The 27,159-nt window shown below is 38.7% G+C and overlaps 3 protein-coding genes and 1 pseudogene across 4 annotated transcripts; 3 read left to right on the forward strand and 1 right to left on the reverse strand.

The window, feature by feature from the left end:
- The first annotated feature begins 34 nt into the window (after positions 1-34).
- Positions 35-4,353, forward strand: LOC135593506 (putative disease resistance protein RGA3). The gene has a single exon (XM_065083604.1). The coding sequence runs from the start codon at positions 963-965 to the stop codon at positions 4,152-4,154; it is 3,192 nt and encodes a 1,063-aa protein (XP_064939676.1). The 5' UTR covers positions 35-962; the 3' UTR covers positions 4,155-4,353.
- Positions 4,354-7,296: 2,943 nt separating this feature from the next.
- On the forward strand, positions 7,297-13,165 carry LOC135593508 (transcription factor SRM1-like). Of its 2 annotated transcripts, XM_065083606.1 has the most exons (4): positions 7,297-7,702; positions 7,897-8,462; positions 9,641-9,664; positions 12,361-13,165. In XM_065083606.1, the coding sequence occupies exons 2-4, from the start codon at positions 8,095-8,097 to the stop codon at positions 12,857-12,859; spliced, it is 891 nt and encodes a 296-aa protein (XP_064939678.1). In that variant the 5' UTR covers positions 7,297-7,702; positions 7,897-8,094; the 3' UTR covers positions 12,860-13,165. The 2 variants fall into 2 exon arrangements, with proteins under 2 accessions (XP_064939678.1, XP_064939679.1); XM_065083607.1 differs by lacking the exon at positions 9,641-9,664 and having other exon boundaries at positions 7,308-7,702.
- A 149-nt stretch (positions 13,166-13,314) lies between these two features.
- Positions 13,315-15,477, forward strand: LOC103998512 (GEM-like protein 7). Its single transcript, XM_009419999.3, has 4 exons — positions 13,315-14,393; positions 14,476-14,553; positions 14,738-15,012; positions 15,116-15,477. Exons 1-4 carry the CDS (start codon positions 14,264-14,266, stop codon positions 15,302-15,304), a joined length of 672 nt encoding a protein of 223 aa, XP_009418274.2. The 5' UTR covers positions 13,315-14,263; the 3' UTR covers positions 15,305-15,477.
- Positions 15,478-16,059: 582 nt separating this feature from the next.
- On the reverse strand, positions 16,060-24,523 carry LOC135594107 (uncharacterized; annotated as a pseudogene).
- Positions 24,524-27,159: the final 2,636 nt, after the last annotated feature.

Raw genomic sequence — 27,159 nt, forward strand, 5'->3', positions numbered from 1 at the left:
CAATTGACAATTCCTCCATTTATTCACGTCACTAAACTCCCAGTCAAATGATACATATTGAATACAAACAGCAAAAGAAGCTTCCATTTATTGTGGTGATGGTGGAAAGCCTTAAAAGTCTGAATGATCCACCAACCTCGATCTATTTTGTATCAGGCACACCGAAACCTTCACCAAAGTCAAGATTGCATGCCCACAAAGCCCCCCCGCACCATCCGATACCATCCTTAAAAGCCAATGGAACAAATCTGAAGCGGAGGCTGCAAGAGCATAGCTTGAGAGTCCCGAACATGGCGGAGCAGCACAGAGTCCACCCGGTGGACGTCGAGTCTCCACCGCCGTCGGCACCGGAGGCTCCCAGCGTTATACCAGGGCCACAGAAACACGACGGTGCTGCACGTGTTGCTCGCCGGAGAAGCAAAGATCGGGAGCGAGTTGCTAACGGAGCTGCAGCAGCAGCAGCAGACCGGGACGATACCGTTGGCCGTCCGGGGAGTCGTGCCGGTGAGAGTGAAGCTTGGGAAGTTGAAGCTGTGGAAGGTGAGGTTCAAAGTGAGGTGCAGTCTGGTGGTGAACAGCCTCAGCGCCAGCGGCGATGTCAGCATCCGATCCAGCAGCTGCAAGTTCAAGCTGAAGCTCTGATTCTTATTTCTTGTTCGGTTGGAGCTCCGAGGATTCCTCGACGTTTTGGGATTTTGATTCTTTCTCTCTCTTGCTTCTCTTCTGTCCTCATCATATGAAATAAGAGATGTGGAGGTGGTAGCTTCATTGCATGAACTTCATGTATTCTTCCCGTGAATTGCACGGATATGCTTTGCTTGTGCATGGATATGCTTTACTTGTAGATTGATATGCAGCAGCAAGGAATCACACCTTTGCCTGCAAACAAGCAAAAGTACAGTCGTCGCTTCTATTTAAGTAAGAAGAGGTGACGCCATTTCCTCCATCACCGTCTCAAGAAAATGGCGATGTTCCTTGAGTTCTTTGTTTCAAGGTACCTTGGAAAACTAGCAGAGTTCGTCGAGGGAGAGGCATGCAAGGTGCTTGGTGCAAAGAAGGAGATCAAGAAGCTTCAGAGAAGGTTGGCGAGGATCCAACCTTATCTTGAGGATGCAGAGAAGAAGAGGCATGAAAATGAAGCCATCAAAGGTTGGGTGATGGATATGAAAGACCTCATGTACGACGCTGATGACGTGATTGATCTTTGCATGTTCGAAGGTGGAAAATTATTGGAGGCTCGGACATCAGCTTCTTCTTCAGGTGTATGCTTGCCTTTTCATTTGCTTTCTTCTTGTTTTACATGTATCAGATATCGTCATCAAGTAAGCAGTAGAATCAAAGAACTTAATGATAAGTTTAGAGAAATTACAGAGGATAGTCTGATAATATCTACATTAGTGAAGTCAGACCAAGGTTCCTCTTCCCAATCCCAAGATAACATGCTAAGGTCTCGCGAGACACATTCGCTGGAGGTTAAGTCGGACATTGTAGGAACACAAATCGAAGATGCAACCCAAAATCTAATTAATAAGATAATGCAGAATGACAAATCTAAGTGTCAGATCTTTGGAATCGTTGGGATGGGTGGGATCGGGAAGACCACACTAGCACGTAAGATATTCAACGATGAAAGGATCAAAACCAAGTTTCCAAAACGGATATGGTTGTATGTTTCTAAGAATTATGCTGAGAATGATTTGCTAAGCAAGATTATTAGGAGTGCCGGAGGAAGTGTTGAAGGAGGTGAAAGCAAAGAACAACTGGTAGAACAACTTGTGTCTCTCATTTCACAAGATTTCTTTGTGGTATTGGATGATGTATGGGGCACAGATGTATGGGAGAAATTACTCAGGGATCCTATGATGAGTGGAGTAGCTAGCAGTAGGATCGTAGTTACTAGCAGATACGAAGACGTGGTCAAAAGAATAGGAAATAAACATATCCACCATGTCGACAGAATGGATAACGAGAGTGGCTGGGCATTGCTCTGTAAAATAGTTTTTCGAGAAGAGGAGGATCATGAGATTGGGAGGTTAAAAGAAATAGGAAAGAAAATTGTCGAAAAATGTGATGGGCTTCCTCTTGCCATCAAGGCCGTGGGAGGAGTTTTAAGATCCAAGGAAACAAGTCAGGCAGAGTGGAAGAAAGTTTGTGAAAGTGATTGGTGGCATATGAAACAGATGGAAGAAGAAGTACCGAGGGCCTTATACTTAAGCTACGAGGATTTACCATATCATCTCAAACTCTGTTTTCTTTATTGTGCTCTTTACCCCTTAGATAATTCCCAACCACTTGCTCTACTTTGGGTGGCCGAAGGCTTTATAGCCGAACAGGGAGAGAGGTTAATGGAAGATATAGCTCTTGACTACTATATGGAGCTAATTCAGAGGAACCTATTGCAACTCGATCCTTATTCTGCGGACCAGGTAACATACGTCATGCATGATCTTCTGCGATCTCTTGGTAAAAGTTTGGTACAAGGAGAAAGCATTTGCATGATAGATGACGAAACGTTGAAAATGAACCCCCTGATGAAGATTCGCCGTTTGTCAATGTCAAATATGCGGGAAATATTAACACTCCCCGGTGAAGTCATGAAACAGAGTGATTGTTTGAGAACGTTGCTTCTCTTCGACAGCTACCAAACAAAGACCGTCGAGGATGATGTGCTCAAAAGATTAAGACATCTACGAGTCTTGGACTTGGCCTACACATCCATCGAGACAATTCCCGATACCATCGGAAAATTGATACATCTGAGATACCTACGCCTTGCAAGAACAAAGATCCATGAGATACCAGAAACCATAGGGCGCCTCGCAAACCTGCAAATGCTGTTGGTGCAGGGGTGCCAACAATTGCATGTACTACCCAAGGCCATCATCAGATTGCATAACCTACGATGTCTTGCTCTTTCTGATACTCCACTGACTCACATACCCAAAGGAATAGGGAGATTGAAGAATCTTAACAGTATCACGGGATTTGTGGTTGGCCATGATGAGTCGAGGAGCAAGCCGGATGAGGAATGGTGTGACCTGGAGGAGCTGCAATCCCTATCCAAGATGAGACATCTAAGCATTTATCAGTTGCAGAGGGCAACAATAAACGGAGTCTCTGTGCTCACAAGCATGTCCATGCTTAGGGAACTGACATTAGGATGGACGATGTCCGTAGATCCGTGCAGCAGCGAAGATCAGATCCAAAGAGCGGAGAAGATATTCGACCAGCTCTCTCCTCCATCAAGCCTGCAAAAGCTGTGGATCGAAGGGTTTCCTGGTCGACGATTTCCGAGCTGGATGATGTCAAAGACGACTAACACGGGTGATTCTTTGCCCAACCTGAAATTCTTATCTATTTGGAATCTTCCATCATGTGTGGAGCTCCCTCCAGTGAGCCGATTCCCCCAGCTCAAATTGTTTGATGTTAAACGAGCGAAAGCAATCAAAACTATCGGCCCTGAATTCCTCGGTCTGGGAGAAGCAGGAGGAGAACCCACGTGTCGCAAGCTTGAACATCTGAAATTCAAAGACATGCCCAACTGGGAACAATGGGAGGAGGAGAAGGTCGACGGTGATGACGGCGGACGAGCCCTGAGGCTGAGGCTACTTCCTAATCTAAAATCTTGTTCGCTTGAAAACTGTCCCAAGCTGAGAGCTCTGCCAGATGTCCTACGCCATGCTCCCAACTTAGAAAGACTCGTCATCCGGCACAATCATTTCATCAGGGAAATTGATGATCTCCCATTCTTGGCGGATATGCTCCTAGTCGTACAAATGATGATGCTGCAAAGGATATCCAACCTCCCCTCAGTCGAGGGGTTGAATATTCTTCACTGCCCACGATTGGAGTCGGTGGAGAATCTGAACATACTGCAACACCTGTGTCTTCTATGTCCACCGGAAACCGAGCACCTTCCCAAGTGGCTACCGGAACTGATCGAGCAACATCGAAGTGCACCTTCCGCTCGCCGGAGCTTCAAAAAATTTGAGCTCTACTGTGGCTTGCCACTACTCAGCAGCTGCCTCAAGGGGGAGCCAAATTGGCACATCATTCAACAGATTCCGGAGGTCAGAATTCAAACCTATGACAAGAGGAATTTCTTATATGCAAAGGATCATGACATGTATGAAACAAATGTGGGTTCAGAATGAGCAGATTCAGCTTCCTCGATCGTAAGTCGTGTGCCTCTCTTTCTGCCTTCGGTTGCTCGTAGCTGCTGCATATTATGCCGCGGTCTTCGCACCCACTCTCTCCTTCCTTGCAGGATCAATCGATAATTATTTGTGGTGGGCGTTTTATCAATAATTTGTAGGGGAGAGTGATCGAGTTTGAATGCTTCCTTCTATCGTATTCGGCAGTTGTTATCTACGTGCAATCTTATTTCAATTCGAGAACAAATTTTATTTTCTTGCATTATTGTTATAATTATGAAAACATTATGATATTCATGATGTAATTACGAAAACAACAGTGTGATGGTGTCTGCAACTTTTTAGACAATAATATATTTTTCTTCGAATCATTCAAACAAAAAAATAAAATAAAATAAATGATGGTATCACTTTGCTCGAATTGCTTGTAATTTGGTATTCAACATCGTATTTAGAAAACAATTTATGTGATCAAGAAAAGCCTTGTGATTGCTTGTACATAGATGGTGTCATTCCTCGATAGCTTTGGATGTTTGCTCTTCAAATATGAATATCCATGTGCCAACTCATGTAGGTCACGATCATGAAAAGAAAAAATATATAAATATTCCATCAAGTTTTGTAGCGAAATTAATTTATTTTAAGAAATCTTATCTTGGCAATGTTGTAACTCGATATGTGTGGATCGAGTTCCCTCCAGTGAGATTCCTTGATACTTGTTAAGGGAACGGAGGCAATCAAAATTATCCGGCCTGAATTCGTCGATCAAGCAGGAGGAGGAGCAGCCGCATTTTCCAAGCCTGAATATATGAGATTCATGAGCATGCCCAACTCGGAAGAATGGGTGGGAGAAATGGTTGATGATGGTGGTGGACGAGCCCTGGATCTACTTACTGTTCTAGAATCATTGCTCTCTACTAGACTGACTGTCCCAAGCTGAGAGCTGTTCCGGACGTCCTACACCATGCATGCTCCCAACATGAAGGAACTCGTCACGGAGATCAACTTTTGCGTGAGAGAAATCAGTGACCTCCTATTTTTGACGGATTCGTTTGAAATCATGGTCCATTGGTTGGTGTAGTATTTATTGTATTGGTAGAGCGCTTGGAGATCAACTTTTGCGTGAGAGAAATTAGTGACCTCCCATTCGCTTCAAATCATGGTCCATTGGTTGGTGTAGTATTTATTGTATTGTATTGGTAGAGCGCTTGGATTTAAAAGTTTTCATCCTATTATTTCAGACGTTTGCTACTTGTGTGCTATATCAGATTCCAAATACTCTATTTTGATAACAATTTCATTTTTTTTGTATCATTCAATAAGTGCGATGTAATAACTATGCAAACAGTATGATATCCATTCGCACGAGTTGCTATGCATAGCTTAGCTGCAGGCAAGTCTAGCGAGTGCTAAAAGCATGCATATGATGTGATTTTCCGTGATAATTGTTTGTTATTTTTATCCTTAGAAAAACATAAGGGAATCATGAACATTGAACGAATTGCTTGTATCTGTATGTATGTATGTATGTATGTATGTATGTATGTATGTATGTATGTATGTATTCCCTAATGTCAAAGCGTATACTACTTACAGCATTTGATTTCAATATCGAATCTATATTCCTTGAATCACTTTGTACGGATTATTTATATTTCTTTTATTACTCAATCAAATATGATGTTATTATGGAGACACTAAGCTTTGGATGTCTGCTGGTCAATGATGGACTTCTTCGTGTGCCAACCCATCTAAAGCACAGTTATAGAAAAGAAAATTCATAAACTGGCTATCAGATTTTGCAGCTGTAATTATTTTTGGATTGTTTCTTAGTGTTTTAAATCGAAGTGATAGACATTTTGTATGACATGTGGTGCCACTAATCTTCTTCGTTCCGCTAATGGTCATCACCTCCGAGAACGGTTGCCTTTCATGAAGAAAAGGGAAGCTCCCATCTCCATTTTGTGACCGCTGCAGTACCTCCTCGATCGAGCCATGGCCTGAAGGATAGCATAATTACACATGCAAAGCCTAGAGAGATCTCCGGACTCAGCACGGAAGAAGACTTCCCTGCACCGTGAGTGGAAGGTATGATGATGAAATGGAGCTACCAGTTGCTTACGATGCCAGGGAGAGTTGCCTTTTACTCGGTTCTACTTGCTCCATGGATAAGATTTCCATGGTCGCAGATTAAAGATCATGGTGGAAATGTTGTGGATGCGTGTGCTTATGAAGCATACACGGATTTTAGCTTGACAATTGCAGTTTAAGCAGCCCATGACAGATCAACAAGTCTTAGACGGAATGACATGATTGGTGTTTAACGTATCAGAAAGTCTCAAATGATGCGTCCGACAAAGAGCCATTTCTATTGCACGGAATAGAGATGGTTGACCCTAGCGGCACCCCTGCACTCGTTCGTGCCTGTCGACGACCTACTCCACCGATCTACCTTCCTGGAGATTGAAGACAAAGAGTCAGCCGCGCCTGGGACGCAACTGGCTCGAAGCACCCGGCGGCATGTAGTCGTCGCGAGTAAGACTTTGCGGGTGGGACGAATCGATACACATGGACGCACAAATTAGAAAGCAAAGCGAACGCAATGATTCGGTTGTGATTTCTGAGCCTTCTTTGTTCAGATGTTAAGTTAAAATGAAGTAATGCTGCTTCACATTTATTATGCTTAATTATGGCAGCAGTCATTTGTTTTTCCTGAAATATAAATCTTAAACATCCCTACTTCATATTAATCGACATAAAGTTGCACCTCCATAATCAATAATTTCCATATTTATCTCTTTAAATTTATATTTTATACATAAATATTTATATATATAATACTTAATGTTCGAAGAATATATCCACTGTGTATCTTACACATAAGATAAGAGCGTGTGCGACACCCCGAGTTAAAGGAATCTCTGATGGCAAACATAATATTGTGGAGATTCCGAATGGCTAATGAGTCATTATACTTTGCATGGATCTTTCTAGCTTTTACTCTGGATTTTTTTGGATTGAGTTGGGTAGTCTTTATCCGCTCTGAAAGGGAATACAGAATCTGTTGGATCTAAGGGTTTGTCCAGTCTTTGGTGGGTGGACGAGCAGGTGGGGCCTCCTCCTCTGCCTCTGCTCCGTGGATGATGATGATGATGATATCCGGAATTCACTTTGAGTGTGATGTACAACTGCTTGGTCTCATTTGTTTGGTTGGTCTCATCGTTTTGTGGAAGGAGGCTGAAATGGCGAATCAGATCTTCTATCACTACCCTTGAATGATTGAGTTGGTGATGGTTGTGTAGATGCGGCTTCTGGTACCAATCAGAGGGGGGGTGGCAAAAAATGCATCTTTTTGGTTGTTTGGGTAGGGAAAACTCTTGGTTTTTGCTGTGTAGGGAGGGTGAGGGATCATTCGGAATTCTTGTATTGATTTCTTTGGACTTGGGACCGTGAGCACAAAGATTTCCAATCATTTACAAGGTTCTTTATTGTTCTTTGTCTGGCTTCTCTGGTTCCCAATTTCCCTCTGGTTACCGCTGTGTCCTCAGGTGAGAATATTTTTCTTTCGTTTTAATCTTGGTTGATTGCAGAAAGCTCTCTTTTTGTTGTGGAGTGGTGATTTTTCTTCGTCTGTGTTGTTTCTTTGCATTCTGGCGTTGGTCCCTTCGATTCTTTCCCACATCTGTCCTTCCCCATGCCGGCAATATTACTTTACAATCTCCTTTCTGGATGATTTTTCCAGCTGCCAGTTAGCCAGCAAGTGTCGATTTGCTGTTCAAGACACAGTCCGGATCCAATTTTCCATCAGTTAATTCGAAATAATTTAGTGGGACGGCTGTTTCAAAGGAAAGATCCGATCATGTGCTCATAATTTGATGGATTTGGAGCATCCTTTTTGCCGCTTGATTTTCTAGTTATATGCTTACTTGGAGAGACGGCGATGGAAGAAGAAAGCTGCGGTTCATCATGGACGAGGGAGCAGGAAAAAGCGTTCGAGAATGCCTTGGCAACTCACCCTGAGGATTGCAGTGACCGGTGGGAGAAGATTGCAGCTGATGTGCCTGGGAAAACCATCGAGGAAGTGAAGGACCACTATGAGCTTCTAGTTGAGGATATCAATGACATCGAGTCTGGTAGAATCCCTCTACCCTGCTACCCCTCTTCCTCGGAAGGTGGTGACCATGCTAATGATGGTGGTAGTGGTAAAAAGGGAGGAAACCCACATGGTGATCCCGGTCACACTGGGAAGGCATCGAGGTCAGATCAAGAACGCAGAAAGGGGATAGCTTGGACCGAGGATGAACACAGGTTAACTCTGTACTCTAAAATTGGTTGTATTTCTTCGATCTGTTTGCTTATTAAAGAATCATTTTTTGGCACTTCACCTCTAAAATATTGAGATAATAAGGGGAAAATAAATCTGGCACCTGCTTTTGGATTCTTAGGTCAAGAAATGATTCTTATAACAAAGGACCGCAGAGGATAACTTTCTTGTCGAATGGAACTTGTGTGAGTGCTATAAGCTTCAGAAGAGCTAGTTGATTTAGGACTCCCAAATAAATAGTGCTTTGTGTTTTATAGGGTGCATCTAGATTTGTTCTCATTGCTTCTGGGGCTAAGCAATGAATCAAGTTTGTGGGTCTTGTGCACTGAGACTGAACCAACACTCTTATACTATTATCTTCTCGAATTGTGTCTTCATGTTATTTTTTTAGTGGTAAGATAATGGTTATTCCACTACGGAATGAAGACAAATGTTGGGTTTCTGCTGTAACTTATAATTGATATTAAGCTTGTAACTTCAACTATCTCATACAGGGTCTTGGATCGGTTGTGTTGTCACATGATTTGGTTATTATCCACTTGACTTCTGTGGACTTTGAAGATGTAACCACAGTATTTTTTATATGATCATTAGAAACTCAAGATCTCTGTGGAAGGTTGTCACATACCATAGGTTCAAAAAGATGATGCATCCAAGAAATAAACTGAAGTTCTTGTTCAAACAAGCAACTATGAAAAGTCACATTAGCAACCTACAGGATCGATGTTGGGCTGAAAATTTGTTGATAATTCTTTTGCTTTCTATAATGGTATGCCACTGAATTCAGAATAAGTCATATCTAGTGTAAAATGAATATAAATGAGTATATTTGCCCACTATGAAGACAATATTAGCAGAGTATCAATTTTTTCTTTTAGATGGAATAGGATTCAGTGGTGTTTGACCAAGCTATGTCCAAATTCTCTTTCTTGGAAAAAGGTTGATTTTGTTTGGGGACGATCTCCGCAGACTAGCCTGTTTCCATATATTGAGTAGGATTCATATTACAAGCCGAGCCATATCCTAGATCTCTTTCTTTGGAAAAAAATTCTGAGTTTTAGTTTTGGAATGTGAATATCCTTTTCATTAATTTAGCAATTTATTCTAGTCAAACTTCTTTTCCTTCACTTTCTTAAACCAGAGAAAAATATCTTTATGTCAGGTTCTGCCGAACATTCTACTCCAGGCAAGTAAGTTTGCTATACTTGTTCAATTGCATCCACATAGGGAGAAGGATGTTGATGCTTGTTCTGATGTGCTAAAGTGAAGCCAACTATTTTGAGACTGAATCTCTCTGCAACCTAAGTTGCCCTCCTCACCATAACTTAAGGTGTGCAATTAAACTATGTTACCCAATTTTATCATTCAGAAAAAAAAAAAGAAACAGCAAGACTACTTGGTAATTGTTTAAGAACAAGAAAAGAGTAATCCTGTTAATAAATGTCCCAGTGTTGAGGAAGTCTTTAAGAGACAATATGTTTGCTCCAATGGTCCTCTCTTGTGTATTGTACATGCTCACATATAGTCAACTGGATGCTTTGAGAAGATTTGCAGATTCCAAATGCCATTTTCTACCATTATTGTAACCATCACCTTAAATCCTCATTTACGTTGCCTCCTCATAACAAAGAGATGCTGACACAACTCCATTTTAATAATCCAACAGCAACGAGGAACAAAAAACAATAGTTTTTTTTAGCACTTCTCATGTTTACTAATTTGTCATGTATTCTGTTAAAATTACAGCATGGTGTACCATGCACTAACTGTTTGTGAAGGCTGTCATGGAGAATTATAGCATGATCTAGTAACTGAAAGCAGGACTATAATCATGATCTAAAGATTCCAGTGGTCTACTAGTTATGGATTAAAAACATCCAATAATGTTTAGCTACTATAAACTCGTATTGCTTTGTGAGCAGGTAAATGTAGGTAATAACAACTAACTTTCTTGTTATATGATTTGAGAGATTATCAATGGATAATTGCTTCTTATTTTATGTGTTATTAATGCCAAATGCCTTGATTCAACTTTTATACTATATTTTGGTGGATATGATATGTCTTCTAGGCATCTTGCATTACATTCATAGTTTTCATGTGCTATGAACTTTCGTCTTTTTCATCATATGATTTATTTCTACCAGAGATAAGACAGCCTTTTCTTAATGCTGTGATATTGATCTGTTGTCAGTATCTTGCTTCTCTTGTTCGCATGGTGGGGAGTGTAATCTCCATCGTAATGTTCTCCATGCTTGCTTTACCCTTTAGAAGTATTAAAATTCTGTCTGCACCAGTTTGTTCTATAAAGCAGATAGGCAAGTAAGCCAACTGCTTATGTTGCTTTTCCATGGAAGTGCCTGTGTGATCAGATATTTAGTTGGGGCATTTCTCTAAATAAGTTTGTTTAGAAATTTGTTGACATAAAATTGGAACCTTATAATTTGTTGAATCCATGATTTAAGGTAGACTGACGACCCTGATTTGTTACACAGCCTCAAGAATTGTCTACATTACCTTCAGATTTAGTGGCATATTTATCCTACTCATGTTGTGACTTCAGTTGAGATACCATCCCACGGCACTTGGATTCTGCCTTCTTCTTCTATGATGAACTTTGACCTTTGGGATTATTTATTCATTTTCAAAACTAAGGAAAAATACTTAATTGATATAGGATTTCACTCCTAAAAGAACTGAAAAGGAAGATGATATAATGTCTCAGCTGTTCAGACATTTGCTTGTTCTAACACTGTACCACACAAATATTGGTCTTACAAATTTATGTTGTTCGATGGTGGTACACCCAAATGTAATTCATATTTGACAAAGGACCATGCAGCTTGTATGGTGGTCCTTGGTATTTAATGAATTGATATAGAATAAATTTGACAATCATTGGAAACTATATGGAAGGCCTTACTAGGGGAAGCCTGCAAGGAAAGCTCAAACCAGGACTACGGCTCCTCAAGTGGCATGCTAGTTTCTTGATTAAGGTTCCCTGACCAAGCAAGTCTGACATAGGCATATATTATTATTTGGAGTTATCTCATGAAATAAACTTTTCTCATGTGGGCAGCAAATTTTATTTTTTGTTCTGTGGGCCAAAAATCTTTGTGGTTTGTAAGGATAGACTGCTTTTGATGTAAGTTCAGTATATCGATTTATGAATTGTAGGTTTGAACCATTAAGCCATGGCCTAGTTTTGCTCGGACCATGAAATTCACATATGAGATGGGGTATTGAAATAGCAAATCTGTTAGGTTTCAGATCCCTTCTTTTGTTACCATGGAATCCACATATGAGAATGGGTATTAAAATAGCAAATCTGTCGGGTTTCAGATCCTTTTTTTTTCCCTAGTTGTATCTTAAAAGCATATTACAACTAGCTGTAGTGGGAGCCAGAGATTATGATGCTCTCTCACCTTCATGAAGAGAGGTATAACATGTCCTGAGTCTTATCCCTACAAGGTATATTTTACTTGTACTTCTGGATTGTCAACTAAGCAGTAAATCATCTGTGGTTTTACTGTTTACTGAATTCACCGAGTTACACAAGTCAAAATTAGGGGTCAAGAAGGCCTTTGACTACAACATTTTGGTTTCTTCTTAGCTTATTATTCCTTAAAATGTCAGTTATTGGTCCAGCGCTAGTATAAGATAGAAACTTCTCATGAGTGTTGACTGCTTCACATGAGGTAACACAAGCTATATGAACATGCTTTCTAACACTTGCAAAAGCCTAATAGTCAGCAATATGCTTCCATGTTTTGTTTTAGACACTAAAATGTTTTTTCGTCTTTGTAGTAGCAACTTATTCATTATGTTTGACATCTAAACTGAAGCAGTTAAAATCTATTACTATTGATGGATCTTCTACAGATTGTTTCTTCTTGGACTTGAAAAATATGGCAAAGGTGATTGGAGGAGCATTTCTCGAAACTTTGTAATATCGAGAACACCTACGCAGGTCGCAAGCCATGCACAGAAATACTTCATTCGTTTGAATTCCATGAACAAAGAGCGCCGAAGGACCAGCATCCATGATATCACCAGTGTCGTCAATGGCGATGTATCAGCTCCTCAGGGGCCAATCACCGGACAGAATATCGGGTCGGTTGCAAGTACAGGGAAATCTATCAAGCAATCTCCTCAGTCATCAAGTGGTGCTCCTGGTGTTGGCATGTATGGAACCACCATTGGACAGCCTGTTGGTGGTCCTCTCACAGCAGTAGGTACTCCAGTTAATCTTCCTGTTCCTGGAGCACCTCATATGGCCTACGGCATGCGGGCCCCAGTTTCTGGAACTGTGGTCCCTGGTGCCCCAGTGAACACCCCACCAATTCCACACCCAATGCCTCCAGCATCATCCAACAGATAGTAGCAGTATGTTCTTGTGGACAGAAGACAGGAAGGGCTACTTGGTCTCATGCATTCTCATCATCATCAATTCAGATCAACTGATAGGTACAAGGACATATTCTTCTAGTTATGTTGTAGTCTCAGAGTTAGATATTGTTTAATTGTTTCATGTCTAAATGGCAAGGGGAACGTCGATTTATGTACTTGATGTGTTCAAGAGTGGCTGCAGATAAAGACAGACAAGAGCAGCTCTTAGACTAATGTTAATCCTGTCTCTTGTATGGTGGCTCTTTGATCCTAATGCAGAAACAGAAGTGCAGGTTCAGATGCTGTTGCACCAGTCAATTTTTCGAGACCTTTTTTTGTCTCAACTCCAATAAGACTAAATCATATACAATATATATGTAGAGATTGCACTATTAATCTCTGGTTATGTTCTGGTTTTAGTCTCACAAACTGAAATAAAATGAATAGGTTCCAATTACCTCAACATACAGAAATAAAGATGACTGGACAACTCTCTGCAGTAATTTATGGGTCCCATGGATGATTTATGAACTGATAAAGATAACAATGGTTCAGACATGGGTGTTAATTGTGGCCCCAACAAATCTTATCTAGACTTTTATATTTCTTGGTTGGAAGAGACAAGTTCTAGTGGGAGGCCTTTAGGATACCCTTCCCAAATGCAGATGGATAGAGAAATATTTGTGTTGGGTCTCACAGTGCATCTGGTTTTTCTGTTTCCACAGATTGATCACAATCAGTTTCCTTTCATCAGAAGTCTGCCTTGATCACTTCCTTCCACCAATCTGATTCAGCATGAACTATTTACACTTCTCTCCAGCTAAGCAAAGAAATCTGAGTCTAATCTCTGGCTGAAAAGCTTCTACAAAGTCACCAAACAAGGACAGCTTAGTGAGCTGCTGACTCACTCTTGGGTCAGCCATGCTGCATGCTGCCATGGAGCATAATATGATGACTTCAAGTAATTAGTTTCAAAAAGAGACTGGAGGTGCCTTTGCTCGATGTAAGCACATGGCATGTCTCTCTATGTTATGAGCAAGAGACTTGATCTATTTCTAACTTCATAATAAGATGAGAAGATTCATCAATGCTAGCTGGATGCTTTGATGAGAACATGTTCACTTGATTAATGCTGCAGGGTTGATGATGAAGATCAAGCGCATGAGAGCTTTGGGGACTTTCCTTTTCTTCTCTTGAAAGTTTCTTTAGCTGATGATGAATTGATGATTCACCTTTATTTTTCTTTTCTGGCTTCATCATATTGCCTTTATAGCTGATGACCCCATGCTGACTCTGCTTCACCTTATAAAAGGCTTCCTCACTGGTCTATTGGATTCAAGAATCTCTTCCTCTCTCCTCTCTACTAGTGGAAGCAGTTCTGGTGCATCATCTCAGCATGAAGAACACAAACCATGATCAAGCTGTAGGCATTCCTATTAGGTCGATCACAGCAGAAATGGTTGGAAAATCTCAGCTCAACAGACTCTGTCTGCAATCCACTTCATACAACTCCCAGTATGAACAAAGTAATATCATCTTTCTCATATGAAGTTGTTTACATATTATTTATATTGTGTTGGAGAAACTCAAAGAGTTACTTTGATGCAGAAGTGGATTCACCTATTGCTTGGATGAGCAAGTTCAGCAAAAAGGCAGACAGCTATGTTAAGGGCATCAAAGATCATGGTGAGTTTACAGCTTCCCTACGGTGAAATGTTCTGCAATGCTGTCTTTAGTATGTTTTGTGTGGCAACTACTTGGGAGTTCATGTTTAGAGGTAGAAAACAATTAGTCCTGTCAAAGATAGTTTCCAAGTAGCAAGAGACTAGCATCAGTGACTCGCATCTTTTAATTTCATGTAAAATTGCAGTGAGTTTAGGACCCAAAATCTCAGAGATTGTGAAGGGAAAACTGAGCCTGGGTGCAAAGATTCTTCAAGCCGGAGGTATTGAGAGAGTTTACAGGCAAAATTTCTCAGTTGAAAAAGGAGAAAAGCTGCTGCAAGCATTCCAGTGCTATCTGTCAACCACAGCTGGTCCTATAGCAGGACTGCTCTTTATTTCAACACACAAGATTGCTTTCAGGAGTGATAGATCCATCAGAATCACTTCTCCCAGAGGACCTTTGGCCAGAGTTCCTTACAAGGTACTTCCTTTTGGAATCCAATCTTGGTGAGGCTATGATTGTAGGAAACAGAGCTGAAAATTGTTCTGAAAGTTCAACTGAATTCAATGACTTCCATTCACAGGTTTTGATCCCAGTAGGCAGGGTGAAAAGAGCCAGCCTCTGTGAGGACTCACAAAAGCCTAACCAAAAATATATCCAAGTAGTGACTGTGGATGAATTTGAGTTCTGGTTTATGGGATTCTTCAGCTACCAAAGATCCTTGAAGTATCTAAGAAGAGCAATTTCAAGATCACAAGGAGTTCTGCAGTAAAACTATTCACTAGATTTTGGAAGCTGCTTTCCTTCATTCTACTCTTTTTGTACATGTAAGAGGTGAAAGTATCATTTCTTCTTCTTGTACTTCCTACTGAAACTACTTTCGGTTTTCGGAAAGTCAGGTTCAGTTCCATTCAGAGAATAGAATCCTTCATCCATCTCCTGCAACCACTAATGCATAATGCTTAATCATGTAAAACTTCAACTTGTGGGACACTTCAATCTTAAGAATTAGGTAGAGAAAAAGAGTGGTAACAGACACAACAAGAGAAGACCATTGATTACAGCCATATTTACAGCCAAGAGAAGACCATTGATTAGTGGTAACACAGAGAAAGTGTGATTGCCATATTTACAGCCAACTAATGGATGAATTTCACAAAAGAGAAGACAATTTGATTAGTCATTAATAGGATGCAGATGACAGCATAAACAGTGTTCAATTGTTTTTTATCATAATTGATACAAGTTCAGACATATGGCAGGCAATTGTCTTTGTACTTCATCTTACTTCAATACAACCTCAAGTATCTGCAAACTTCACTAAGCTCTTTCCTTTTTCTACTCCACTAGTTAATTATTCTCACCAGCATTAACAAATGACACATTTCCAAGTTCTACACATATCGTACTTGTATGTCCGGCAAATGGTTTGCCACTCTGATAACACCCACTCGTTTCTCCATTCAATAAAACGCATGCAATAACATCAATTAAGAGAGCACTGCAACAATTTCAAGAGCAACAAAAAGTTCAATAGGAAAGCGAGAATCTTTCTTCTTTTGAATAAATGTTCTAAAAGTATTCACCAAAAGAAATGGTTTTCTGTAATCTGATGATGCCTGGCATGTGTAAATTAATAGCCAGGAAAAGAATGATATCAATGTAAAAGACAAATCATGATAAAACACTTTTTTATGAAGAATCTCTGCAACAAGTGATAACACAATCCTCCAGAAAGTTGACAAGCTGAGAACTGTAGAGACCTGGATGGCTTCTGAAGTGATCAACATGAGGCTACGACAAAAAATCACATGCCCTGACCTCATGCCCAGCTCTTCTTTGTCTTTCTACAAAGGACTCCACAGATTTTGCAGGAATAACTCTGTCAGCAGAGCTATATATATACAACTGAGGGCACTTTGGTTGCTCTGATGTTAGTAAATTTAGCACATCAGACAATCTCCTGTAGAAGTTGCCAGAAAACCATCAATTAGTTACTGGATTTCCATGATTTAGCAGTGGACAAAGATCATAGCACACAAATGACAGCAAATGTTATCAAATATTCAAATGTTCCCATGGCAACAACCTAAACATCTCAGTTTACACGATTTATCCCTTCAAGACTACTTTTAATTTACGATCAATTTATTTGCATGCGATGTCTAGACTCCTCCAGATTGTTTGAGCTTCCAAAGAATTATTCCACCCTCATATTAGCAATTAAGATGAATCATATAATAGATGCTGATAATTTGCTTGCAGATGAAGACCACACCATTCAATCTGAAAATAATTTCTACCTGTTGATAGTGGGAAAGTCTAGAACCACCTCGAAGAACTTCTTCAAGGCCACTAACAAAGCAGTTTCGGTGACTGTAGGTTTAGGATCCCCATATGAACCATCAGCAGTTGTCGTGCCCCTTCCTGTAACATCTGAACTCACCATTCCCTTTGTTGCTACACACACATCTTTTTCAAAAGAGCAGCAGAAAAGCCTGAAGCCCAAACCTACACCATTCATGGGTGAAATACTGTTGGGTCCAGCCCATATGTGCTTGGACAATTGGGCCTTTTGAGCCCAAATCATTAATTAAAAGGCAAAAGAGATATAGGGCAAAAAAAGAAAGAAAATGGCAGTACGCGAACGTGCAGTAGCGGCGGCACACAGAGAGAGAGAAAGAGAAAGATTAGGATCTTGAGTTTTCTGCTTGACGATCAGTGGCCAAACGTTATCAGTTTTGGCCCAAATTTTATGTAGAGAATCCTTGCAGCAAGCTCTACAATCCTAACGGTGTTGATCTGCAGTTTACCCTCTTCGAGGTACTTTCCTACTATATCCACTTTGTGAGACCTAGAATTCTCTTTTGATGAGATCTATCATATGTGATGAAGATATGCTATTCTTGAGCCAAGATATATGATCTTGTTGTTATTGTGATCCTTTTACTATTTTAGAGAAGACTTATTGTAAACCTGTTATCATTACTATTGATAGTGGAAGTTTGAGGTGGACTACGGTCCCGTGGGTTTTCCACGTTAAAAATTTGGTCTCACTGTGTGATTGATTTATTGCTCTACTGTTTATATTGTTCTGGTTAATATTAGCATTTTGATATCAAGTTAGTATTTTGATAAGGAACTCATTTTGATACACAAAGAGAGAAAAGAATTATTCCGCTTTAACAGGTTTTTTCCCAACAAGTGGTATGATTAAATTGAACTCATCAAATTATTCCACTTGAAAGCATATTGATGAAAAATTTACTCTATTGCAAAGATTTGTATAAGCCTATCAATGGTAAAGATAAACCTTTTACTATGAACGATAAAGAATGAGAAGTTCAACATAGAAAAGCTATTGCCTATATTAGAAGATGGATGGATATAAACTTACATGAGCATATTTTTGATGAAACCAGAGCTGATGTTGTTTGGCAAAAGTCAGAAAACTTCTTTGCGAAAAAGATAGTGGGAAATAGAATTTCTCTCCTTAGAAGGCTTGTAAATTTAAAGTATAAAGATGATGGTAATATTGTTAAGCACATAAACCTATTTCAGAGTCTTGCAAATAAGCTGGTTGCTATGAAAATGAATATAAATGATAAGATGCAAGGATTATTACTTCTCAACTTTTTACCAGAAAGTTGGGAAACGTATGTGGTGATAATTTGTAACTCTACGCCAAAGGGGACTATAACTATAGATATGGTTAAAGACATTTTGCTAAATGAAATGCCAGAAGGAAAGAACAGGGTGAATCTTCTTCTGGTGCATTTGTTACTGAAAAATAAGAAAGGCGTAGAAGAAGTCATAACAGAAATCCACATTGTTATAGAGGAAGATCTAAATCTAGAAGAGATATCAAATGTTTTCACTGTAATAGGCCAGTTCACATGAAAAAAAAGTATAGGTTTTGGAAGCGAGAACAGAATGAAATGAAGAAAAATGAGAAAGAGACCAATACAGTTGCTGCTAAAGGTAATATCACTATTGTTTGTGATGATGGTTGTGTCAGTCTTATAACTCAAGACAGTAACTGCGTGATTGACTCTGGTACTTCAGTTCATGTCACTTCTCATGGTGATTTTTTCAGATCTTACACTGCTGGTGATTTTGGTAATGTTAGAATGGGAAACAGTGGTACATCTAAGATTATGGGTATTAGAGATATTTGCTTAGAGACCAGTATTGGGAACAAATTGATACTCAAAGATGTTAGGCATGTTCCATATATTCGTCTTAACTTGATATCTATAGTTAAACTTGATGATGAGGGATTTGCACATTATATTGGTGAAAGCAAATGGAAACTCACTAAAGGTTTTCTAATTATGGCAAGAGAAAAGAAACTTAACTCTTTTTATGTCATGGAAGCTAAGCTACACAAAGGAGAGATTAATGCAATTCAGAATGGTAAATGTATAGATCTTTGGCACAAGAAGCTTGGTCATATCAGCGAGAAGGGACTTCAAACTCTTACTAGAAAGCAGTTCTTACCAGAGTTACAAGGTACATCTCTTAAATATTGTGATTATTGCGTAGCTAGAAAAACATATAAAGTTGCATTTCATACATATCCATCATCTGGAAGATCAGATGTTATTGATTTGATTCATACTGATGTATGTACTATGCAAACTAGAACTCTTAGAGGTGCTCTTTATTTGGTTATTTTTATTGATGACCATTCTAGAAAAGTATGAGCTTTTGATTTGAAATCTAAAGACCAGGTACTCGATGTTTTCAAAGAGTTACATGTCAGTGTTGAAAGAGAAACTGACAAAAAGCTAAAGTGTGTTCGATCATATAATGGTGACGAGTATAAGGGTCCTTTTGAGAATTATTGCAGGTTCCTTAGTATCAGGCTTGAGAAAACAGTTCCTAAAACTCCTCAGCAGAACGGTGTGGTAGAAAGGATGAACAAAACCATTGAAGAAAGGATTAGGTTTAGGCTTTCCCACGCCAAGTTACCGAAGTCATTTTGGGGGGAGGCTATAAGAACTACAGTTGATCTGATAAATCTTTCTCCATCAATTCCTCTGAAAGGTGATGTTCCAGATAGAGTATAGAAAGGAAAAAATATATCTTATAATCCCTTGAGAGTCTTTGGGTATAAAGCATTTGTTCATATTCCCAAAGATGAGAAGTCCAAGCTTGATGATAAGGCAAAAGCATGTATTTTCTTGGGATATGGTCATGAAGAATTTGGGTATAGATTATGGGATCTAGTGAACAAGAAGATTATTAGAAGAAGAGATGTTATGTTTCTTGAAGACCAATTATTTGATGATGGTGATAATGTTGAGAAGCCAGAAACCTCTGTTTATATTCCTTAGAGTTTGGGTCTAATTCCTTCACCTGTAGTTCATGATAATCATGGGGGAGATGAACAAGAAGATTGTGGTGAGAATGCAAGTGATGATACTCCTATAGTTGATGGTGCTTAACCAACTGAACAAGCACCTCCACCACCAGTTGAGATTCCATTGAGAAGATCCACTAGAGAGAGACAACCATCTACCAGATATCCTCTACATGAGTATGTTATGCTTACTGACGGGGGAGAGCCAGAAACTTACCAAGAAGTTATTCTACATGAGCATAAGAATGAGTGGATTAAAGTCATGCAAGAAGAGATGAGATCCTTGCTTGAGAACCATACCTATGACTTGGTAAAGTTGCCTAAAAAGAAGAAAGCTCTCAAGAATAAATGGGTTTACAAATTGAAGTCTGAAAATAATAGCTTACAATAAAGATATAAGGCACGACTAGTTGTAAAATGATTCAGTCAGAAGAAAGGTATTAACTTTGAAGAAATATTTTCTCCAGTTATGAAAATGTCCTTTATCTGAGTTGTTCTTGGTTTGACTGTCCGTTTAAATTTAGAAGTTGAGTAACTTGATGTAAAAACAACATTTCCTCATGGTGACTTAGAAGAAGAAATTTACATGGAGCAACCAGAAGGTTTCAAAGTCAAGAGAAAAGAAAATCTAGTGTGTAAGCTTAAGAAAAGCTTATATGGACTCAAACAGGCACCTAGACAGTGGTACAAGAAGTTTAATTCCTTTATGATGAGTCAAAGGTATGATAGAACCATATCTGATCATTGTGTGTTTATGAAGAAATTTTCATATGATGATTTTATTATTCTACTGCTATAGATGATATGCTAATTGTTGGTCATGATGCTGATAAAATTGAAAAGCTTAAAAGAGAGCTAAGTAAGTCTTTTGCCATGAAAGAATTGGGATCGGTGAAATAAATACTTGGCATGAAGATTTTTCGGGATAGGAAGAGAAGAATGATTTGGCTATCTCATGAGACTTATATTGAAAAGGTTCTTGAAAGATTCAACATGAGTAAAGCCAAAGCAGTTTGTTCTTCAATTGTAGATCATTTCAAACTTAATTCGAAACAATGTCCTATAAGTGAGAAAGAAAAAGAAGAAATGTCCAGAGTATCTTACTCATCTGCAGTAGGTAGTTTGATATATGCTATGGTTTATACTAGGCCAGATATAACTCATGCAATTGGAGTTGTTAGCCGCTTTCTCTCTAATCCTGGAAAGAAACATTGGGCAGCAGTGAAATGGATATTAAGATATCTAAGAGGTACTTCCAGGTTGTGTTTATGTTTTGGCAGTAATGAACCTATGTTAGAAGGTTATACAGATGCAGACACGACAGGTGATACTGATTCCAGGAAGTCCACTTCGGGGTTCTTGATGACATTTGTAGGGGGAGCAATCTCTTGGCAATCAAAGTTACAGAATTGTGTTGCTCTATCAACCACAGAATGCATAGCAATTACTAAAGCCTGTAAGCAAGGTCTGCCATACCAGATCGTACTGCCCGATACGGGCGATACGTACCGGTCCGACAGACCAGCGGTACGCGGACCGCACTGTACCGGTCCGAACTGTAACGATACTGTAGCACTATTGTAGCACTACTGTAGCAACATTGTATCAGAACTGTAGCAACACTGTAGCTGAGTGTACCGCTCGGTACACCATACCGTACCGGTACCGAGCCCGGGTCGAAACGCCAGTACGGTACGAAACGGCAGACCTTGCCTGTAAGGAAGCTTTATTGATAAAAAAGTTTCTACAGGAATTGGGCTTGAAATAGGAAGGATATACTGTTTACTGTGATAGTCAAAGCGTCATTCACCTCTCTAAGAATTCAACATACCATTCTAGATCTAAGCATATTGATGTGAGATATCACTGGATTCGTGATGTACTTGAGTTGAAAGAATTACAATTGGAAAAGGTACATACCAATGATAATAAATCAGATATGTTGATAAAGTCTTTACCTAAGAAAAAACTTGAAGCATATAGGCGAAGAGCAGGCTTAGTATAGCCCACCATATAAGCTGGAGGGGGAGAATTGTTGGGTCCAGCCCATATGTGGGCTTAGACAATTGGGCCTTGTGAGCCCAAATCATTAATTAAAAGGCAAAAGAGATATAGGGCAAAAAACGAAAGAAAGTGGCAACAAGCGAACGCGTGCAGTAGTGGCGGCACGCAAAGAGAGAGAAACGAACAGAGAGAGAAAGATTAGGATCTTGAGTTTTTTGCTTTACGATTAATGGCCAAACATTGTCAGTTTTGGCCCAAATTTTATGTAGAGAATCCTTGCAGCAAGCTCTACAATCCTAACGATGTTGATCTGCAGTTTACCCTCTCTGAGGTACTTTCCTGTTATATCCACTTTGTGAGACCTAAAATTTTGAGATCTATCCTATGTGATGAAGATATGCTATTCTTGAGTTAAGATATATGATCTTGATGTTATTGTGATCCTCTTACTATTTTAGAGAAAACTTATTGTATACCTGTTATCATTACTATTGATAGTGAAAGTTTGAGGTGGACTACGGTTCCGTGGTTTTTCCCGCATTGGGTTTTCCACGTTAAAAATTTGGTCTCACTGTGTAATTGATTTATTGCTCTACTGTTTATATTGTTCTAGTTGATATTAGCATTTTGATATCAAATTGATATTTTGTTGACGAAACCATTTTGATACACAATGAGGGAAAAGAATTATTCTGCTTTAACATGTCTTTTCCCAACAAATACTTAGCTCACCAATTTGCAAGAACTAGCAACAATACCAAAAACTGCACCATGACCCTTTCCCCAAAAAATTGCTAGCATAAGCAGATAGCACACATAATGTGTCCTTATATTTGAGCATGACAAAGCTTAGCTTAGTACCAATAAAACATAGGTGAACTTTCTAGATGTGTAACCATTGGCAATAAAAAATAAAGACAATCAACAAAAGCATGATAAATATAGTAAGTCAATTTTATTGAACAATATCAGTCATTTTTTTCTTTCAGAGAAACATCACTAATTGGAAAATGATAGAAGCTGACAATACAACAAATAACAAGAACAAGTTATAACGTCTCAACTATGTGCGATTGACTACATATATCATTGGCCATTGAGTTCTATACAAAGCAATGTCCTTAGTGATATTAAGGATATTTAAATCCTTATTTATAGTTTACAATAAAGTCTTGTTAGTTTTTCCTCTACCTCTATCTCTGCTCAAACCACTACTACTACTTGTCTCACCTCTTCTAACTACAACATTTTATCCCCTGATAAGGAGATAAGTCTAGACACAGACAGCGATAAAGAGAAAAGGATATGTCTGAGTTATGACATAAATCTACAAGGCAAGTCTAGAATTGAAGTGAACACAAGCAGACTGCCATTGAACTATACACTAATTATCACAGGTCACACCAATGCAAAACATCAACATTGAATACCCGACTAATACTCAAATCGAATGAAGCATAAATCAGAAAACTAGTCCAAATAAAGCCATTACCTTAGGATCGAGCGCGGCAACGGGAGCTGAGTCCACAATGCAACCTTTGATCTTTCCAATTACAGAGGGTTCCTGCTTCTGAAACTTCTCGAGTAATACACCATATCTACGATGCGAAAGGAAAGCATGTCAACAGCAAAATCTCCCGGAAAAAGAAGAAAAAGGAAAATGCAAGATTCGTGAGAGGACACACATCAACCAGCCTGTGTTACTGAAGGTGTGGAAAAGCAAGCTCTTGCCACTCTCCTCCGAGACCCAATCCACCAGATGCTCAGCAAGCAATTCCACGTTCTGCTCAATGTTGCTCCCAACCTTGTAGCTCACGATATCGGACAAGGGGAGCGTGAAAGAGACGACATGAAACCCCCTCGAAGTGTACCAATCTGCATACTTCTTCAGATGCTTCTGCTTAGCTCCAAGCCACCCGAGCAAGATCACCGCAGTCTGAGACTTTGCTTTCGAGCACCCGTTGCTCTCCGCGACTCCGTAGGCTTTGGGGTCGGGCAGATGCCATCGGTAGAGACCATCTGGTTGCGAAGACGCAAGGGTCAGTGAGCACTCGTCTTTCTTTCGAGGGTTAGCTAGCTTCGCGTACTGGTACGGGGTGAGTAAGACAGCCGGCGAAGCAATGGTAAAGGAGGAGCGGACGGAGCGCTTGTTATCGGCGAGCAAGAGCGAGACGTCGGAAATAGATGTTCGACAGGCTGCAGGCTTCGAACACGGTGCTGGGACAGCCGGAGGCAAGGCGTCGGGCTCGGACTGCTTGGAGAGGGAGAAGACGTGGTCGGGCAGCGCCGTGGCGACGGCGACGGCGGCCGCGGCGGAGAGGGGCCGGTGCAGAAGCCCGTACAGGGAAGCCAAGAAGACCCAGCGAGAGACAAGTCGCTCAACTACTCGGCACGGAGAATGCAACCACCGACCTGCTCGTGTAGGAGAAAGAGATCGATGTTTGCTCAAATGGGTTGATAGATTTGAGCGTCGGTTGGGGGGAACGGCGACTCGCTCGAGGGAATCGGGGGCTTCTAGGAAGAGCGGATGTACAAGGACTAGCTGTCACAGGATGTTGACAGCCAAGCCCAGCGTCGCCGTACCCAACTACACCTCGAAGACCTCTCCTTCTCCACCGCCATCCGGCAAACGAAAAAGGCAGATGAAATCGATTGAAACAAATCCAATCAAATAAACAAAAAAGGAATCGAAGTATTATCCAGAACAATCACGCATCTCATCAGAATCCGAATCAGACACAGAGAACACAAAAGAATCGGATGATCCTATGGTCTTTTAATTATTTTAATGGAAAAATATGGTCTTTTTAATTGTTTTCGACTCAAAAATGTATTTTATTGGGACAGTGAATCTGTTTTTGTTCGCACGAAGCAGATTTGACGGTGGCGGGGCGACAGTGACACATCATGCATCTCCAAGATCTCATAGACCGCTGGATTTTAATCGGACGGCTAAAGTAGAAGCTAATCCCCGACATAGAATATCTCTTCCCCTTTGTCGTCGTCGGAGGAATAAAGATTAGAAAAATAAGCAAATTTAAAGGTTAATTTAATAGGATTAAAATACCATATTTACCCTTTTAATTATATATATATATATATACACACTTTTAAATATTTAAAAGCTTCCCTGGAAATTAATTATTCAATATGAACATAAATGTCATGCATGTATATATTATAATAATATTTTACTAAATATCATACATATATGGAGGGAATCAGATGTAGGATAGTAAATTGGCTTAACCTCCCTTCTCCTTTTGATAAACAAGAGATTAGGTGTTATAGAATCTTGAAGAAATAAATTTATTTTTTAAAAAAAGAAGAATTTAAAGACTATTGCATACTTAGATCCCTCATAGTCTATTGTCTTTGGTTGATTTGGAAGAACAAAAAATGAGCCAACCTTCAATGGTGTTAAGATTAACCCTTAAATGATTTTGCTTAAGATAATACCCTATGTGTAAATATTCATAATTATCTGATGAAAAAGGAAGAAAAATCATATCCTTATAACTCAACAATGAGTGGATTAAACTCAATGCTTGTGATAAGCAAGAGGAGGGTGAAGCTATCGATGATCAATGAGTGGATAAAACTCACACTTGATTGACTATGTCAAGATTATTTGCATCAAGCATAGTATTTTCAAGGATATTCTTTTGATCATATTTTCTGGGAAGAGAACCAACTTATTAGCACATTTTGTTAGGAACAACAAATATCTTTTTAGCCATTTTTTGTGCCCCAATAATACACCTTTATTTTATATTTTTAAAATTATATTTTTCTTTTTCTTTGAAAAATATATATGTAAAGGCTTTCCAATATGTGTCACTCTCATTAACATCCATCCAATAATATTAACTCAAAGAAACTAATATTAACTAAATTTTAATTATCTAAAATACCTTTCACTATTTTAACTAGTTATTTAATCTCAATTTTTCTAGATATTATTATACATGGATTTCAACATCATTATACTAATGGATTGAGATAGTTCGACGATAATTGAATTTCTGTAATGCAATATATGCTCAACTAAACTTTAAATTGATAAATACAATATATAACTATCAGTTAATTATAACAAGCAAAACTCCACATTATTATCAGGTGATTTAAGCATTTATATATCCTTTTAATTCAAACCAGTTAATGTCAACTATAATTACATGTGATCAACCTGATTTTTAGATGGATGTTAATGGAAGGAATGCATATGAATGCTATATTAAAAATCTGTAAGGACACATATAGGAAAACTATATGATCCGAAATACTTTCTCATTTATTAATGACATGTACTCATTATTAATCCAAAATCGTTGTTTTAGTACTTACACGTGAGTACAAACACCATAACGTTTGCAAACTATGGCATACAATATTTGCAAACACCGTAATTGATGTTATCATTTATTTATATTGTATAGCAAGACACAAAGGTTGTATCATTAAAACATGAATGGCATTCGTCATAAAGATTAAAATGATTAAAACATGATAAAAAATTATATTAGATTTTTTTGTTATGAAAGTAAAATATTTAATCATGTTTCTTCTCACACAGAAATACCACATGTATTCAGTGGTAAATCGAAGTGAGGTTGAGTCAGCATGTACTCAATGGTAAATCCTATAGTATTTTTTTCAACAAAGTTAATAGCATGAGAAAAACAAAGTTAAATATTTGACCTTCATAAGTTTAAAGTTCCCTATATAACTTTTGAAAATATAATAATCGAAATACTAAAAATAACTAATTAAATAGGATAATATATAATTAGTACTTAAAAAAATAAAAAAAAAGGTGATGGTGACTCTATTAATAGCCTTTTCATTATTACTTATTTATTTATTTTATGACTATTAATAACCTTAAAAATGCAAATAAATTAATTCAAGTCTCATTTACAATGTAGGATTATCACTATATATATATATACATTTATATATATATATATATATATATATACATTTATATATATATATACATTTATATATATACATATATATATATATATATATATATATATATATATATATATATATATATATATATATATATATATATATGTGTGTGTGTGTGTGTGTGTGTGTACATATATATATATATATAATATACATATACATATATATGTGTATACACATACATATATATACACATACATGTTTATATATATGTATACAATTCCTTATTTTGGAGGGAATTAAGGAAGATAGTGATACCTAAATGTAGCATGAAATGA

This window comes from Musa acuminata, chromosome BXJ1-9, assembly GCF_036884655.1.
Source record: "Musa acuminata AAA Group cultivar baxijiao chromosome BXJ1-9, Cavendish_Baxijiao_AAA, whole genome shotgun sequence".
Taxonomy (NCBI): domain Eukaryota; kingdom Viridiplantae; phylum Streptophyta; class Magnoliopsida; order Zingiberales; family Musaceae; genus Musa; species Musa acuminata.